Here is a 17658-nt window from a genome sequence, read left to right on the forward strand (position 1 = left end):
TGCAAAAATCTTCTCTGTCACCAAGACTGCCATCCCAGCCTCAGCTCATCTGCTGCTGAAACTCTCATCTATGCATTAGTTATCTTTAGGCTAATTTATTCTGCCGAATTACTGGTTGTCCTTGCATTCTAGAAGGTATTCAATGACTGGTAAATTGTCCTCCTTGGAGCAGATGAACCATTAGGATGAACTATGTTGGTCCTCTCTGATCTGCATTTTGACACATTCAACATGTGATTCCTTCAATTGTACAATAAGAAATGATAGGTTTTCAACTTCCAAGGTCAGCCAGTCAACAAAACAAAATGGGATATGTGTTAGAGTGCTCTGCATCGCTCCCCCACAAGACTCTTTCACAATTTGGATTTTGACTGGACTGAATTTTTGATTAGCTGCAAGAAGCAATTCAAGGAGTTTAATCTATCACATGAGGTGTCTCACTCAATTTAGCTGTGAACATATTAGCTGCTGTGTTCCCCAATAACATTGATTGCACTTCCAAAAGCTGTGAAGCACAATGGGATGTTGTGAGATCTTTGAGACACTATATATAAAGTTATTTATTTCTTGCAGTTCACTACATGACAGCTTACTTTTGCAAATAATAGAGGATAAGTCTGTTTTAACATCAATCAATAGTGATGAAATATGTATGGGTGAATTAAATTTTAACAGAGTAGATGAGCAGTGTTTCGGAAAGAAGATACAGAAATGCAAGAGCAGCTAGGTCTGCTTTCAAGCTGAGATACACCAAACCTAACAGCCAGATAAATAGCGAGCTTGTATGGTTACAGCATGTGCTTTTCAAAGAGGGAACACATTTGACAGTGCGTGAGATATTTCAATAATTGGGAATGCTGGTTTACCATCCTCTATCAGTCCCTGATCCTTAACGTAGTTGTGACAGTAAAAGGCTGCACTCCGGCCATAAGGGACTGTGATCCATTTTTGGAGTTACCAGTGCCCAGACTTGAAAAAAGATCTTGCACAACCAAAGCCAAAAATTAGATTACCCTCTTGCCAGCAATAAAAGTGTCATCAGCTAAATATAGAACTCGCTTTCAGCCCAAAGTGAATGGATGATTTAAATTTCTTCTGTGCACTATTTTTTTGGTGCAGGCATTGACCTAAAATTTATGCCTGCCTCCTTTTAATTGTGTTGGTAGAATAATGCCTGCTGCAAATGATGAAAATTAATTAGCTGGTGTGCTAAAATAACAAACCAAGAAACTATGCAACCTGTTTATGGTAAATAGTGGGAATCTTCCAGACTCAAAAGATTTAAAATTTTTTCAAAAAAAAAATCAATGAGACAAATAAATGACTTCTTTTTGCTGGTGGTGTTAATTGTGGGAGGTTGGCCAGGCTGTCATCAATAGTGCTGAAAACCCGGAGTGTAGAATGAACCCTCTGACTCAGTCTCAACCTGGAGGCCAAAGTGCCACCAATGACAGTGTGCAGAAAAGCAAGTTTAAAAAAAAGACAAAAACATGTTGACAAAAGTATACTCTTTAAATGCATTTTTAAATATGGATCAGACAATAGTATCCATACAAGAAACATGTCACCCACCTTCACTCAATAAGATTATTCTGAATACAGTTTTACACACAATCCATTATAAACATCAGTTATAAATTATCTGAGATGATAGACTTGTCAGCCCATCAGTTTCAAGTAATTTCACAGAGGTGAGAGCAGTTTTAATCTCTCAAAAGCATTAAATACAACAGATATATATTTCATTCTTTTGTACATTGTGTCAGGCAATTCTGATACAGAATACAATACAATCGCCCACCTACACTCCTCCTAGTGAACCCTTCACACTGTTGGCCAGCAGTTCAAGAGCTCCACAAGCAATGATAACACTTCCCCATGCTCCTTGCGCATATTGGAGGACGTTTCTGGGAGCTCGTGACGCAGGCAGTTTTTGACCATCTTGTGCACCGCTGTGCGGAAGCTGCACAGCAAGCAGGCAGTCTTCGAGTCCAGCTCGAGGTGTAAGAGGTTAGAGTCAGCTAGTGTGAGCTGCACCGAGTCACCATCCCCTGAAATAGAATTGAAGCTAAATTCAAACATAAGAAATGCAGAGCCTCAGACCATTTTATTAAGAAGTAAATACTTTACGTGATTAATTTTCCAGACTACAGTGGGCTGTTTTTGTCAATAGTCACTCAAAGACTACAGCAAAGCCAAGACATATTTCTGTTACACAGTATGATTCTCAGGTGACCGTGTCACATCATTTGCCAGTTCTTCACCCTCAAAACACTTGCACATAGGGAGCTGATTCAACTCATTAATTCCCCTATCCAGAATCAGCCTAAGGTTCTCCCAATGCAGCTTTTGAATAATTAAGGCCTGGGATTTTCACCTCTGCTGATCTATCCTGCAGTCTATTCCACTTGTGGGTCACTGTTTTTGAAGAGCTCCCTCACCACAGTACCCTGTATGGCTGCTCACTGCCAACACACCCTGAAGGTTTTAAAATTTGTTCATGGGATGTGAGTGCTACCGGTACGGTCAGCCTTGGTTGTCCTTGAGAAGGTGATGGTGTCCCTAGTAGCCCGGCGAAGGATCTTGCTACAATGGAAGGATGCGAGGCCCCCAAGCGTGGAGACCTGGATCAATGACATGGTGGGTTTCATTAAGCTAGAGAAGGTCAAATTCGCCCTGAGAGGGTCGGTTCAAGGGTTCTTTAGGCGGTGGCAACCTTTCCTCAACTTCCTGGCTCAACGATAGGGTACGGGGACAGTAGCAGCAGCAACCCGGGGGGGGGGGGGGGGGGGGGGACGATGACTATGTTTGTTTATTTATTTTTAAGTTATTTTGTTGTTCATTGGGGTTGGGGGGATGTGATACATGCGTCGATACGGTCTGGGGGGTGCTACAGTTATTATGGGTTATTTTGTTGCATTTCATTGTTGAAAATGAAATGAAAATTGCTTATTGTCACGAGTAGGCTTCAATGAAGTTACTGTGAAAAGCCCCTAGTCGCCACATTCCGGCGCCTGTCCGGGGAGGCTGGTACGTGAATTGAACCGTGCTGCTGGCCTGCTTGGTCTGCTTTAAAAGCCAGCGATTTAGCCTTGTGAGCCAAACCAGCCCCTTTGTTTGTCGTTATGTTTTATATTTTCTGTTAAAAATTCCAATAAAAATTATTTTTTTAAAAAAGAGGTGATGGTGAACCACCTTCTTCAACTGCCAGAGTTCATGTGGTGTAGGTACGCCTACAGTAATGCTTGTGAGGGGGTTCAGGGATACTGCTCCAGTGAAAGTGAAGGAACAGTGATATTGTTCCAAGTCAGAGTTGGAGGGGAACTTGCAGGTGGTGCTGCCCTTGTTATTTATAGTAAAGGCTGTGGGCTTTTGAAGGCAGCTTGGTAAGTTGCTGCAGTGAATCTTGTAGATGGTACACACCGATGCAACTGTGCAGCAGCAGTGGAGGGAATTAAAGTTTAGGGTGGTGATGGGGTGCCAATCAAGCAGACTGCTTTGTCCTGGATGGCGTTAAGCTTCGAGTCCTGCTAGCGCTGCACTCATCCAGATAAGTGGAGAGTATTCCGCCACACTCCTGACTTGTGCCTTGTGGATGGACAACACATTTTGGAGAGTCAGGAAGGCAAGTTACTCGCTGTAGAATTACCAGCCTCGGACCTGCTTTCGTGATCACAGTATTTACATGGCTGGTCCGCTCATTTGCTGGTCAATGATTCCTCCCCCACCCCCCCCCCCCCCCCCCCCCCCCCCCCCCCCCCCCCCCCCCAGATTCTCTCTTGTTGGATTCTCTCATTTCTTGGCACTTATGTGGTACGAATGTTACTTTCCCTTTATCAGCCCAAGCCAGAAAATCATGCTGCATATGGACACAGATTGTCTCAGTGTCTGAGGAATCACAAGTGGTGCTGAATGGTGCGCAATCATTAGCAAACATCCCCACTCTGATCTTATGATGTAGGCAAGAACATTGATGAAGTCTAATTGATGGTTGGACCTAGGACACTATCCTGAGAAACTCCGGCAGCAATTTCCTGGGACTGAGATGATTGACCTTCAACAACCACCACCTTCTTGCTTTGTACTAGGTATGACTCAACCCAGTGGATAGTTTTTTTCCTTAATTCCCACTGAAGTTAAATATTACTAATGCTCCTTAATACCACATCCGGTCCTTGATGTCAAGGTCTGTGACTCATCTCTCAAATTCAGCTCTTTTGCCCCTGTTTGGACCAAGTCTGGAACGAGGTTTGGAGCAGAGTTGCCCCCATGGAAACCAAACTGAGCATCGAGGAGCTCCAAGTGCCACCTGATCGTATTTTCCATTTGATTGGCCGGTAATTGACCAATTGGCTTTTTGTGAACAAATTTCCACATTGTCGGGTAGTTGCCAGTGTTGTAACTGTGCTAGAACAGCTTGGCTCGGGCTTGTTTTGGAGCACAAACGCAGTATGTTGTCAGGGTCCACAGCCGTTCCCGAATCCGGTGTATTCAACCTACTTATTTGGCACCCCATCAATCAGCTCAAACATCCACTCTCTCCACTGCTGCCACATTACACCACGTGGAATGAATCACACAATTAAAAACTGGTCTCTGTATTGCTGACAACGTCAGAAAGAGGCGAAAATGGATTATTCACTCAATATTTCTGGCTAAAGAGGTTACAAATGCTTGTGTTTTGCACTGACATGCTGGGCTACCCCATCATTGGGGATGTTTGTGGAGTCTCCACCTTCAGTTAGTTGCTTGTCTACCAATATTCATAAATGGTTGTAGCAGGACTGCAGAGCTTGGACTTGATCCATTGGTTGTGGGATAATCTTTCCTTGCCTATTTCATGCTGCTTGTGCAGTTTAGCATCGTCCTGTGTTGTAGCATCTCATCTTCAGGAATGCCTGGTGCTGCTCTGATATGTTATCCTGCATTCCTCCTTGAACAGGAATTAGACCCTGTCTTGATGGAAATGGCACATTTAGGTACGTGATGAGCCACCTTGGGTGCAGTTGGATTTCGGAAGGTCCCACATGGGAAACTTATTAAGAAGGTAAATGCATATGGGATACTTGATAAGGTGGATTCAAACTTGGTGTTGCTGTGAGAGACAGAGGGTGATGCCAGACGGCTGCTTTAGTGTCTGGAAGCCGGTGTCCAGTGGCGTACCACAAGGATCTATGCTGGGTCCCCTATAATATGGGGTACTTTGTTCTGCACCGGGATGCGAGGCAGGGGTCTCCTATGTCCTTCCTGTTGTTTGCATTGGCTAGAGAACCTTTGGCCATTGCGCAAAGGAACTTGGGATTGCGGAAGGTGATAGTGAGAGGGGGAGAGAGGGAACAGGTGGAGCACAGGGCAGCATGGTAGCATTGTGGATAGCACAATCGCTTCACAGCTCCAGGGACCCAGGTTCGATTCCTGCTTGGGTCACTGTCTGTGCGGAGTCTGCACATCCTCCCCGTGTGTGCGTGGGTTTCCTCCGGGTTCTCCGGCTTCCTCCCACAGTCCAAAGATGTGCGGGTTAGGTGGATTGGCCATGATAAATTGCCCTTAGTGTCCAAAATTGCCCTTAGTGTCCAAAATTGCCCTTAGTGTTGGGTGGGGTTACTGAGTTATGGGGATAGGGTGGAAGTGTTGACCTTGGGTAGGGGATAGAGTGCTCTTTCCAAGAGCCGGTGCAGACTCGATGGGCCAAATGGCCTCCTTCTGCACTGTAAATTCTATGTATCAGTATATGCTGATGATCTGTTACTGTACATTTCAAAGCCGAGCACATCAGTGGGGATATAATGGAGCTGCTCCAAAGATTTGGGTCGTTCTCGGGGTATAAATTAAACTTGGCGAGAGTGAATATTTTACGGTTTCCCAGCCAGAAGTGGGAGCAGGGGTGGGGGGGGTGCTGCCATTTTGTCTGTGGCAACCCACTTTAGGTACTTGGGGGCGCAGGTGGCACGGGACTGGGGTGGGCTTCGAAGATATAATTTTATTAGTTTTGTGGGGATGGTGTAGGCCGATTTGGAAAGGTGGCCAACCTCCCTCTATTGTTGGCAGGTCAGGTGCAAGCAGTTAAAATGAATGTGTTACCGCAATTTCTGTTCCTATTTCAGGGCCTGCCGGTCTTTCAACCAAAATCCTTCTTCAAAGAGGTGGACAAATTGGCTACTTTGTTTATTTTTTGGGGGCGGGGGGGGGGTGTAGGTGGTCAGGGTCAGGAGGGCGTACCTCACAAAATCAAGGATGAGCCGGCTGTTTGAGGGGGGTATAGGATGTCTGTGAGCGATGTGGGAGGGGCCCCGCAAACCATGTTCATATGTTTTGGTTGTGCCTGAAGCTGGAAAGGTTTTGGAGGGAGATATTTAACTTTAACCTAACCTTTTGTTATTGTCACAAGTATGAAGTTACTATGAAAAGCCCCTAGTCGCCACATTCCGCCGCCTGTTCAGGTAAGCTGGTACCGTGCTGCTGGCCTTGTTCTGCATCACAAACCAGCTGTCTAGCCCACTGAGCTAAACCAGATTTGGTACTATCTCGGGAGTGTTGCATTTGGATGTAGACTCTGGTCCCCAGAAGCCATTTTGAGGGTGTCTGACTGGTCCGAGTTGCAGGCGGGTGTGGGGGCAGACATTTTAACCCTCGCCTCGCTGATCGCTCGTAGACGAGTCTTGTTGGGCTAGAGGTCAGCTTCTCCGCCCTGCGCCTCGGCGTGGGCACCAACTGGAGTTTTTGACCCTGGAGAAGGTGAAGTTTGAGCTGAGGGGGGCAAAGGAGGGGTTCTACAATTCTTGGGGTTTGTTATCATGCACTTTCAGGAGTTGGCTGCTGTTGAATGCCAAGGGGGGTTCGTTTTTGACTTATGAGTCTATGTTTTAGGTTTTATATTGTTGGGGTTTTGTTGTTGTTTTCTTTCTTTGTATGACGAAAATGATGAAAATATGGTGAATAAAAATATATTTTAAAAGGTTTACCCAGTCTATATGTAAACTGAAGTTACCCATTATTATGTATTACACATGTTATATGTCGCTCTAATTTCCTGATTTATACTGGGCCCACATTACCACTACAATAAACAACTCCCACCAATGTTTGATCCCCTTGCTGTTTCTCAGCTCCACGCAAAACAATTCTACACCTTGATCCTTCAATTTAAGATCCCCTCTCACTAATGTACTGATCTCATCCCTTATTGAAAGTGCTACCATACCTTTTCCATTTTGCCTATCCAAAACCATGAATATCCTTGAATATTCAGTTCCCACTCTTGGTCACCCTGTAACCACGCCTCCATAATGGCAACTAATTCATACTCATTTACCTCTATTCAAGCCTTCAAATCACCTACCTTCTTGTGGATGCTGGATGCATTCAGTTCGAGTGTCCTTAACTTCGACGTTTTCACATTATTCTGCATTCTAATCCTATTTGATGCTTGCCTATGCTTCATTGGCATGTGTGTTTTCTTAGCCCCACAATGGAGATTATTTTATGGGTCCTCTGAGCATGGATCACTATGCCCTTTTCTAAAGGCTGATGTGTTATTAGCTGGTTTCCATTCCTATTAGGGGCTGGTTTAGCACACTGGGCTAAATCACTGGCTTTGAAAGCAGACCAAGGCAGGCCAGCAGCACGGTTCAAATTCCCATAACAGCCTCCCCGAACAGGCGCCGGAATGTGGCGACTAGGGGCTTTTCACATTAACTTCATTTGAAGCCTACTTGTGACAATAAGCAATTTTCATTTCATTTCATTTTCCTTTTGCAGTTAATTGAACAAGTCATTGAGTGATTATCAGGCTCCAGTTGCAGATTATTTTTGACTAGCTGTAGAGGAAACAAACTGGAAGGCCAGCACATTTACGTTGTTGCTCAAATCAGCAGGCTTATTAGCAGGCTTCAAGTCAATGAACTTCAGGCAACTCACTCAAATGTACAAAACAATTTTAAAACCCAAGAGTAGTTTTCTTTTGTGGCTGAAACCCTGGCCTGATCACTTATTCTCTCATGGCAGAGGCCCATAATTATATTTCCCTCTTCCCCATCTTCTCCTGAAGGCTATGACTTGTATATAGATACGTTTGTGTGTGCAGTAAATTCTCCAACACCTCAGTAAAAACCCAGACAGTGAGCATTGGTAGCTCCTAATATTATCATCTTGGCTCAGTATCTATTTTTGTCTAATTACATTTGCGATGCACAGTAAAACAACAATTTGTTGTCAAACGTTGACTGTGGGAGACTCTGAATCAAGCATATTCTTATCCTCACCCATTGTTATTGTATTGTGATCAAGAGCAGGAACCCTGCCTGGTTTGTCCTCTCCCTCGCTCTGGGGCACCAAGGACAATTCTAGCCCCTCTCTGTCCAAAGCAGAGATCAGGCATGTGCCAAGAGCCCAGGAATTGAAGCAGAGTTTAGTTGGCTTATATATTTCCTCTGTTCCCGCCATGGAGTCTGACAGTAGGGGGGTTAGTTTCGCAGGAATTGCTTATAATTATAAATGTTGGGGCGGCATGTGGCACAGTGGTTAGCACTGGGTCTGCGGTGCTGAGGACTCAGGTCCGAATCCCGGCCCTGGATCACTGTCGGTGTGGAGTTTGCACATTCTCCCCGTGCCTGCGTGGGTTTCACCCCCACAACCCAAAGATGTGCAGGTTAGGTGGATTGGCCACGCTAAATTGCTCCTTAATTGGAAAAAAATATTTGGGGACTCTAAATTTATTTTTTTTTAATTCGAAAAGTTTCCAGGAAGTGTGGAAGTATTACCATTTAAACCAGTCTTTTGCTAACAGAAGCAACCACCGCTATATAGCCTGAGGTATCTTTATAACCTGCAGATGAATCATGTGCTCCTTTACCAAAAATGTAAAACAGGTCACCCCCACAGCACTTACCCTTGATAGTGATGTCACAATCTGTAAGCAACAGCAGAGCCAGCGGATGGACCATGGAGGAGTCACGGATAAAGACATTCCCGTTCGATTTCACAGCCGTGAAATAGGTCAGCCAACGGCTTTTAAAAGATTCCTCGTTCCTGTTAGTGGATTATAAACTGCGTTAGCATAGATCAGAAACACAGTTTAAAATTCAAATTCCTGACACTGAGATGGGCCTCCGGAAAAGGGCAAGAGAGAACTCCCTGGTCCTCTTTACAGCCCCACATTCCATCTTCCATCTTTACAGCCCCACATTCCATCTTCCATCTTTACAGCGCCATATTCCATCTTCCATCTTTACAGCGCCATATTCCATCTTTACAGCCCAATATTCCGTCTTCCATATTTACAGCCCAATATTCCATCTTCCATCTTTACAGCCACCATATTCCATCTTCCATCTTTACAGAACTATCTTCCATCTTTACAGCCCCATATTCCATCTTTACAGCGCCATATTCCATCTTTACAGCCCCATATTCCATATTCCATCTTTACAGCCCCATATTCCATCTTTACAGCGCCATATTCCATCTTTATAGAACCATATTCCATCTTTACAGCCCCATATTCCATCTTCCATCTTTATAGGACCATATTCCATCTTTACAGCCCCATATTCCATATTCCATCTTTACAGCCCCATATTCCATATTTACAGCCCCATATTCCATCTTTATAGAACCATATTCCATCTTTACAGCCCCATATTCCATCTTTACAGCCCAATATTCCATATTCCATCTTTACAGCCCCATATTCCATCTTTACAGCCCCATATTCCATCTTTACAGCCCCATATTCCATCTTTACAGCCCCATATTCCATCTTTACAGCACCATATTCCATCTTTACAGCCCCATATTCCATCTTTACAGCACCATATTCCATCTTTACAGCCCCATATTCCATCTTTATAGAACCATATTCCATCTTTACAGCCCCATATTCCATCTTTACAGCCCCATATTCCATATTCCATCTTTATAGGACCATATTCCATCTTCCATCGTTACAGCCCCATATTCCATCTTTACAGCCCCATATTCCATCTTTACAGCACCATATTTAACCCTGACAAGTGTGAGGTTGTCCATTTTGGAAGGACAAATCTGAATGCGGAATACAGGGTTAATGGTAGGGTTCTTGGCAATGTGGAGGAGCAGAGAGATCTTGGGGTCTATGTTCATAGTTCTTTGAAAGTTGCCACTCAAGTGGATAGAGCTGTGAAGAAGGCCTATGGTGTGCTAGCGTTCATTAGCAGAGGGATTGAATTTAAGAGCCGTGAGGTGATGATGCAGCTGTACAAAACCTTGGTCAGGCCACATTTGGAGTACTGTGTGCAGTTCTGGTCACCTCATTTTAGGAAGGATGTGGAAGCTTTGGAAAAGGTGCAAAGGAGATTTACCAGGATGTTGCCTGGAATGGAGAGTAGGTCATACGAGGAAAGGTTGAGGGTGCTAGGCCTTTTCTCATTAGAACGGAGAAGGATGAGGGGCGACTTGATAGAGGTTTATAAGATGATCAGGGGAATAGATAGAGTAGACAGTCAGAGACTTTTTCCCCGGGTGGAACACACCATTACAAGGGGACATAAATTTAATATAAATGGTGGAAGATATAGAGGGGATGTCAGAGGTAGGTTCTTTACCCAGAGAGTAGTGGGGGCATGGAATGCACTGCCTGTGGTAGTAGTTGAGTCCGAAAATTTATGGACCTTCAAGCGGCTATTGGATAGGTACCTGGATTAGGGTAGAATAAGGGAGTGTAGGTTAACTTCTTAAGGGCAGCATGGTAGCATTGTGGATAGCACAATTGCTTCACAGCTCCGGGGTCCCAAGTTCGATTTCGACTTGGGTCACTGTCTGTGTGGAGTCTGCACATCCTCCCCGTGACTGCGTGGGTTTCCTCCGGGTACTCCGGTTTCCTCCCACAGTCCAAAGATGTGCAGGTTGGGTGGATTGGCCATGAAAAATTGTCCAAAATTCTATGATTAAACTAGGACAAAAGTTCGGCGCAACATCGTGGGCCGAAGGGCCTGTTCTGTGCTGTATTTCTCTATATATATTCCATCTTCCATTTTTATAGGACTATATTCCATCTTTACAGCCCCATATTCCATCTTCCATCTTTACAGCCCCATATTCCATCTTCATAGAACCATATTCCATCTTTACAGCCCCATATTCCATCTTCATAGAACCATATTCCATCTTTACAGCCCCATATTCCATCTTCATAGAACCATATTCCATCTTTACAGCCCCATATTCCATCTTTATAGGACCATATTCCATCTTTACAGCACCATATTCCATCTTTACAGCCCCATATTCCATCTTTGACGCTATTACATGCAGATTGATGGAGCTTTAGTTTCTTGACTTAGCTGAACAGTAGCAATTCTCAGTATGTGAACACCTCTGGCAGTTTGGCATTTATTTCCCATCCCTAGTTTTTCTTTAGAAGGTGGTGGGTGCTGTTTTACCAGTTTGTTTGACTGAGTGGTTTACTCGGCCATGTCAGAGGCCAGTTAGATAACCACTTTGATGTGTGATTGGGGACTGGAATCATTTATAGGTCAGAGCGTGTAGGGTCAGATTTTCATCCCAGAAGGATATTAGTGAATTAATTTGACAGCTACATCATCACCTTTCCTGATACCAGCTTTTTATTTCCCATATTTTTTAACTGAATTCAAATTCTCAGACTGCGTTGGTGGAATTTGATCTGCTGTTCTCTCGATCACCCGTTCATTGACATAATGTTTACGATATCTATTTATTTTGATGTTGACTTGGGGGCATTACCAGCACCAACTGATAAAACCCAGTGAGTTGTATATTTTTAGGGACACGTAATTGCATTCGCCAACTCCCTTAACGCACTGTCCGAGGAGTGATGGGGACAACGGCAGTCCCCAGTGCCAGTCCCACTGCTCAGCATGGTTGAGATTGAGCATTTTGCTGAATGAGGTAAAATGTAATTAGTTTTCTACTAACTTGCATTAGATGATGCAAAACCCATGCTTTATAAAGCTATGTATCTAAGTAAGCAGTGACGCGAGAGATCTTCTAGTACGTAATAAACAGCGTCATCACTCCACTTCCTCCCCACTCCCCACATCATAACTTGCCTGTTGACTGTAGATCTGTGTAGCAGTACTTGGCCACTTTTAGTACGGTAGACTAGGCTGTTGGGTTTAAACTTTCCTTCTTTGGTGACCTTCCCATGTCTCAGCTGTAAAGCAAAACAGGAGAAAAAGAAGCAGGCTTTTTAAAAAGGGTAGCCAGTTTGAGGCCCAAAATATAGGAGCAGGAGCTGCCCATTCAGCCCCTTAAACCTGTTGTACCACTCAGGTAAATCATGATTGAATAAGTACCTCAGCTTCACTTAACAGGCTTTGCTTCAGGTCCCTTAGCAAACAAAAATCTATAATTTCCATGTCTTGAAAATTCCTATAGACCTGGCATCTGCAGCTTTTTGGGAAGAGTTTCAGATTTCCTCGGAGTGAGAAAAAATCTTTCTTATTTCACTTGCAAATGATGTAACCTAATTTTGAAATTATGCCCACTCATTCTTCACTCTTTCACAAGAGGAAATAGCCTCTCTCTATCTACCCGGTATCATTTTAAACACCTCAATTCAAACTCCCAAACTCAAGAGAACAAGTAAAGTTTATCCAATCTGTCTTCATACTCTAACCCTTTAAGCCCTGGTATCCTTCTGGCGAATCTGCAGTTTTGTCCCCAACTAATATCTATATCAGTACCCCCTCCCTAAAGCAGGTATTATAGACAAGCATGAACATATCCCCAAATTCGTTAGTTGGAGACCGATCAAAGGCAGTAACCCCAGCTAATTCCCTTCTTCAATAGTCTAAGTAAGAAGTCTTACAACACCAGGTTAAAGTCCAACAGGTTTGTTTCAAATCACTAGCTTTCGGAGCACTGCTCCTTCCTCAGGTGAATGAAGAGGTAAGTTTCAGAAATATATATATAGACAAAGGCAAAGATGCAGTACAATGCTTTGAATGCGAGCATTTGCAGGTAATTAAGTCTTTACAGATCTAGACAGAGGTAATCCCAGGTTAAAGAGGTGTGAATTGTCTCAAACCAGGACAGTTGGTAGGATTTCGCAAGCCCAGGCCAGATGGTGGGGGGTGAATGTAATGCGACATGAATCCAAGGTCCCAGTTGAGGCTGTGCTCATGCATGTGGAACTTGGTTATAAGTTTCTGTTCGGCGATTCTGCGTTGTTGTGCGTCCTGAAGGGCGCCTTGGAGGACGCAGCAGACCAGCTGCAGAACACCGTCAAACAGATGAGACAACGATACTACGCCACCTATATGCACACCAAAACAGGAAGCTTGAGAAACTCGGCATCACCACCAGCAGCGGAGCTCCCCAATTGTAAAAGGCGTGGCTATGTGCAACCACGGCTGCACGTTACCCGTTTAGGCCCTTTATTCACAGCTAGTCGATTTAAGTAGCCATGTGTTTCTTGGCATTACAGTGCTGGGAATAACGCGGCTAAAAGCGCTCCCTCAGGGACTTTTCTCCCTTTTGGGAAGATCGTGCCCTTAGAAATTATTTTTAGCACTATGGAGCTGAACCCAGAGCTCAGGCCACCACTTTGAAAGGGTGCCTCGATCTCTAAGTGAGCTTACAACCTCCCACCCATGGGCAACGTCACCCTCCACACATATGGACACTACCCCACACCCCCCAAGTGAGGGCACACCGCTATGGGTTCCCTGTAAGCCCCCCCTCTTCAGAACCCCCCCCAAGCCCCCTTACAGCACCCCCTCCCTTCCAGGACCCCCACCCGTCACCCACCAAACCTCCTGGAGGCCTCTACTTTCCTGCCCAGCACACCCCCATCCTTCAAACCCACCCCCACCTTCCTTCCATCGGCATTGCCCCCCTCGGCCCTGACACTTAGCAGTGCCACCCTGGCACCTGGGCAGTGCTCTAGCCAGCTTGGCAGTGCCACACGGGAAGATTGCCAGTGCCAGGGTGGCAGTGGCAAAGTGCCAGCTTGGCAGTGCCAAGGTGCCCAAGTTCCAGGGGGAGGGCCAGTGGGCCACCCTGCACTATCGCTGACCACCTGGGTGCAGGTCTATATTCTTGTAGAGCAGCACGGATTGGGGCCCAGCTGTAGCCTCCCTGGGAAGGCTGGAAAATTGAGGGCTGCCGGTGGGTATCGGGTAGCGAGGTCTTAAGTAGGTTTAGGACCTACTTACGCGAGCACTGGTTGCTCACACCCCTTTTGGGGCAGAGTTCCGAATTGGACGCCTCGCGGGACTTGGGTTAAAGCCGCAAGGCGCGGAGGCTGCCAGGAAGCCCGCGAGACGGCTCTCCCGAAATTCTCCGGCTGCGTTAAGCTCTTGCTCAAGAGCTAGGCAGCCAGAAAATTGTGCCCAATGCCTCTATTTATAAAACTAAGATCCTATAATATCCTTATCAACTACTTCCTCACCTCACCTTGCCACCTTCAATATTTTGTACATATACACCCCAGATCTCTCTGTTTCTGCACCCTCTTTAGAATTGTGTCTTACGAGCGGCAAAGTGGCGCAGTGGTTAGCACTGCTGTCTCGTGGCACCAAGGACCTGGGCTCGATCCCAGCCCTGGGTCACTGTCCGTAGTTGTTTGCACATTCCCCCCGTGTCTGCGTGTGTCTCACCCCCACAACCCAAAGATGTGCAGGGTTGGTGGATTAGCCACGCTAAATTGCCACTTAATTGGAAAAAAAAACAACTGGACACTTTAAATTGAAAAAATAATAATTTTGTGTGAAATTTTATATTTCCTATCCTCATTCTTCCTACTAAAATATATTACTCCACACTTCCCTGTATTAAATTTAATCTGCCATGTGACCACCCGTTCCCCCAGCCTGTCTATGTCTTCATTTCCCTCCTCACAGTCCATAAAACTTACAGGTTTTGTCTCGTCTCTAAAGTTTGAAATTGTGCTTTGCAAATCCAAATCTAGGTCATTGATATAGATCAAGAAAATCAGTGGTCTTAGTACTGAACCCCACAGTATACTGTCTTCCAGTCTGAAAACAACCATTCACCACTACTCTGTTTCCTGGTATTCAACCAACTTCAAAATCCATGGTGCCATTGTTTATTTTTTTCCTGGGATTTTGCTGACACACGTGCTGCATGCCACCTTCATGCCTTTTGGAAGTCCATGTATTCCACATCAATAGCCCCACACCCCCCCAGAATCCGAGGAGAATTGGAATATTAATGTTAGTCTTCTGCAATTTTCCCCCTTCTCAATATCCTTTGGTGCATCTGATCTCAACCAGGTGAAGTGCAGCCAGCTTTTCTAATGCCTACTCTTTATCAAGTTTTAGTCCATCCAGTGTCTCAACTAACTCCTCTTTCACCATGACACTGGTAGCATCTTGTTCCTTGATAAAGACAGAGGCAAAGTACACATTTAGTTCCTCAGCCATGTCTTCTACCACCATATAAAAATCCCTTTTTTTGTCCCGAGTCGGTCCTGACCTTCCTTTTACTATTTATATGCATATAGAAGACTTTTGGATTATGTTTTATGTTAGCTGCCAGTCGCATCTCATACTCTCTCTTTGCATCTCATTACTTTTTTCACTCACTCTTGAAATGTTCTATATTCAGTTGAGTTCTTACTTGTACCATCAAACGTATTCCCAAAAACCAGCTCCAGCAATGCCTCCTTCCTCATTGGTCCGAAATATACCACTCTACAAAATCCTCCTGAACACACTTCAGAAATGCTTCACTCTTCCTTCCCTGCTTTTGCACAGTTACTGTCCCTCTCTATCTCTCTTCTTTCCTGACTTTAACATCCATCCCTTATACAAATTGGTGACTTTTCTTTATATTAAAAGGTGTTACACAAAAGAAAGTACATATTATAGCCACATCAAGACTGACGTTTGGGGCTTCTCTTTCTCACCTGGATAAAGTTGGGGTACAGGCCAGCAAGTAGCACACCTTTAATCAGTTCTTCTTCCCCACTGTACTGGTTACACAAGGAGTAGGAACGTGTGCTGTCCGAAGGATTCGACACCAAAAAAGCATTGTAAACATTTTCAGAGAATTGCAGAATCAACCCTGGGCCAACAGAGCACAAACAGTTTCATGTTAGTTTAGGAAAATAATTAAATTAATTAGATATAATTATTGCATTTACATTGCAGAATTAAAATCAGAATTAAACATATTACAATGACTAAAATAAGACTGAGATAAAAAGACAATGAAAACGAAAGCTAATTTATTATGGGTATCTCAAACTTAGTAAGGGGTTTCAGCCATTGGGTCCATGCAGGCTGCTGTGGTAATCTATATTTTTAACCCCATACTCCTTTATCTCCCTTTTAATCTACATTCACACATCTCTCATTTTAGCTGGTTCAGTTCAAATTATATCATTGTGTCATCATCATTTTAGATTCACCTGTTCAGGTGCTTTGATTAGTTTAAATACCTCTTTTGCCACTTTCGTTAACTTTACCATTGTCATCGGGGCTCAATCTCCTTCATCCCTGCTAAAACATCACTGAACTTTCTCCAAAATAAATATCCCAACATGGAATGCACAAGCTAAACAAAGTACGCCAAAGAAATTACAAGCTGCCCTCCGCATTTTTTGGAAAACATTAGAAACTAAAACTGATTAACAAGGTGCCAGTGGTAATTTGAGACGCCGGAATTGTGCAATATTTCCGACAACAAACTGTGTTCAGAATCAGAACTGAGCCTCGCTAATCCATTTCAATTTCTGGAGTCTTCCAGAAGAGCAGATAGAGAAGGGATAAAGGGCCTGCTGTAACATACACTTCAGTGAGAATAGAAAAGTAGACAATCAAGAAACAGAAACACAGACTTCAAGAATGTCGATAAGTATGTAAGTAGGAAGAGATTAGTAAAAGCAAATATGGGCCCACAAAGGCAGAGACAGTTGAAATTATAATGATTAAAGAAATGGTCGAATCATTAAACAAGTAGTTTATATCTGCCAAGGTAAAAGACAACAAATTTGGTCAAATAATGGGGAGACCAAGGCTCCAGCAAAAATGAGCTTAAAGAAATCAATATGCTTTAAAAAACTAAGTACTAGAGAAATTAATGGAACAAAGTGACAACAAATCCCCTGGACCTGACTACCTGCATCCTCGGGTTTGAAAAGAGAAAGGTGAAGAGAATTTGGATGCATAAGTTTTGATCTTCTAGAATTTCTTCAATTCCAAGATAGTTCCAAGATTAGGGCAGCATGGTAGCACAAGTGGATAGCACTGTGGCTTCACAGCGCCAGGGTCCCAGATTCTATTCCCTGCTGGGTCACTGTCTGTGCGGAGTCTGCACGTTCTCCCCGTGTCTGCGTGGGTTTCCTCCGGGTGCTCCGGTTTCCTCCCACAGTCCAAAGATGTGCAGGTTAGGTGGATTGGCCATGATAAATTGCCCTTAGTGACCAAAACGGTTAGGAGGGGATAGGGTAGGTTATGGGGATTGGGTGGAAGTGGGGCTTAAGGGGTCGGTGCAGGCTCGATGGGCTGAATGGCCTCCTTCTGCACTGTATGTTCTATGTAAGATCTATGTAGATGATATCAAACATAGCCCCACTAGGTAAGAAAGGAGGAAGAGAGGAAACAGGGAACTATAGGCCAGTTAGCCTAATGTCAGCACGAGGGAAATTGCTCGATTCTATTATTAGGGATGTGC

At 44.3% G+C, this 17658-nt stretch overlaps 1 protein-coding gene across 1 annotated transcript in view; it reads right to left on the reverse strand.

The window, feature by feature from the left end:
• Positions 1-1491: 1491 nt before the first annotated feature.
• The window catches only part of dhx30 (DEAH (Asp-Glu-Ala-His) box helicase 30), a 76107-nt gene continuing 59940 nt past the window's right edge, over positions 1492-17658 (reverse strand). Inside the window, exons 16-19 of the mRNA XM_038808941.1 lie at positions 15890-16047; positions 12066-12169; positions 8888-9027; positions 1492-2051 (exon numbers count right to left, since the gene is read on the reverse strand). Of these exons, the coding sequence (XP_038664869.1) occupies positions 1825-2051; positions 8888-9027; positions 12066-12169; positions 15890-16047 (629 nt within the window). The 3' untranslated portion in view covers positions 1492-1824. The remainder of the gene's footprint in view (positions 2052-8887; positions 9028-12065; positions 12170-15889; positions 16048-17658) is intronic.

The sequence above is a fragment of the Scyliorhinus canicula genome, chromosome 10 (genome assembly GCF_902713615.1).
Source record: "Scyliorhinus canicula chromosome 10, sScyCan1.1, whole genome shotgun sequence".
Taxonomy (NCBI): domain Eukaryota; kingdom Metazoa; phylum Chordata; class Chondrichthyes; order Carcharhiniformes; family Scyliorhinidae; genus Scyliorhinus; species Scyliorhinus canicula.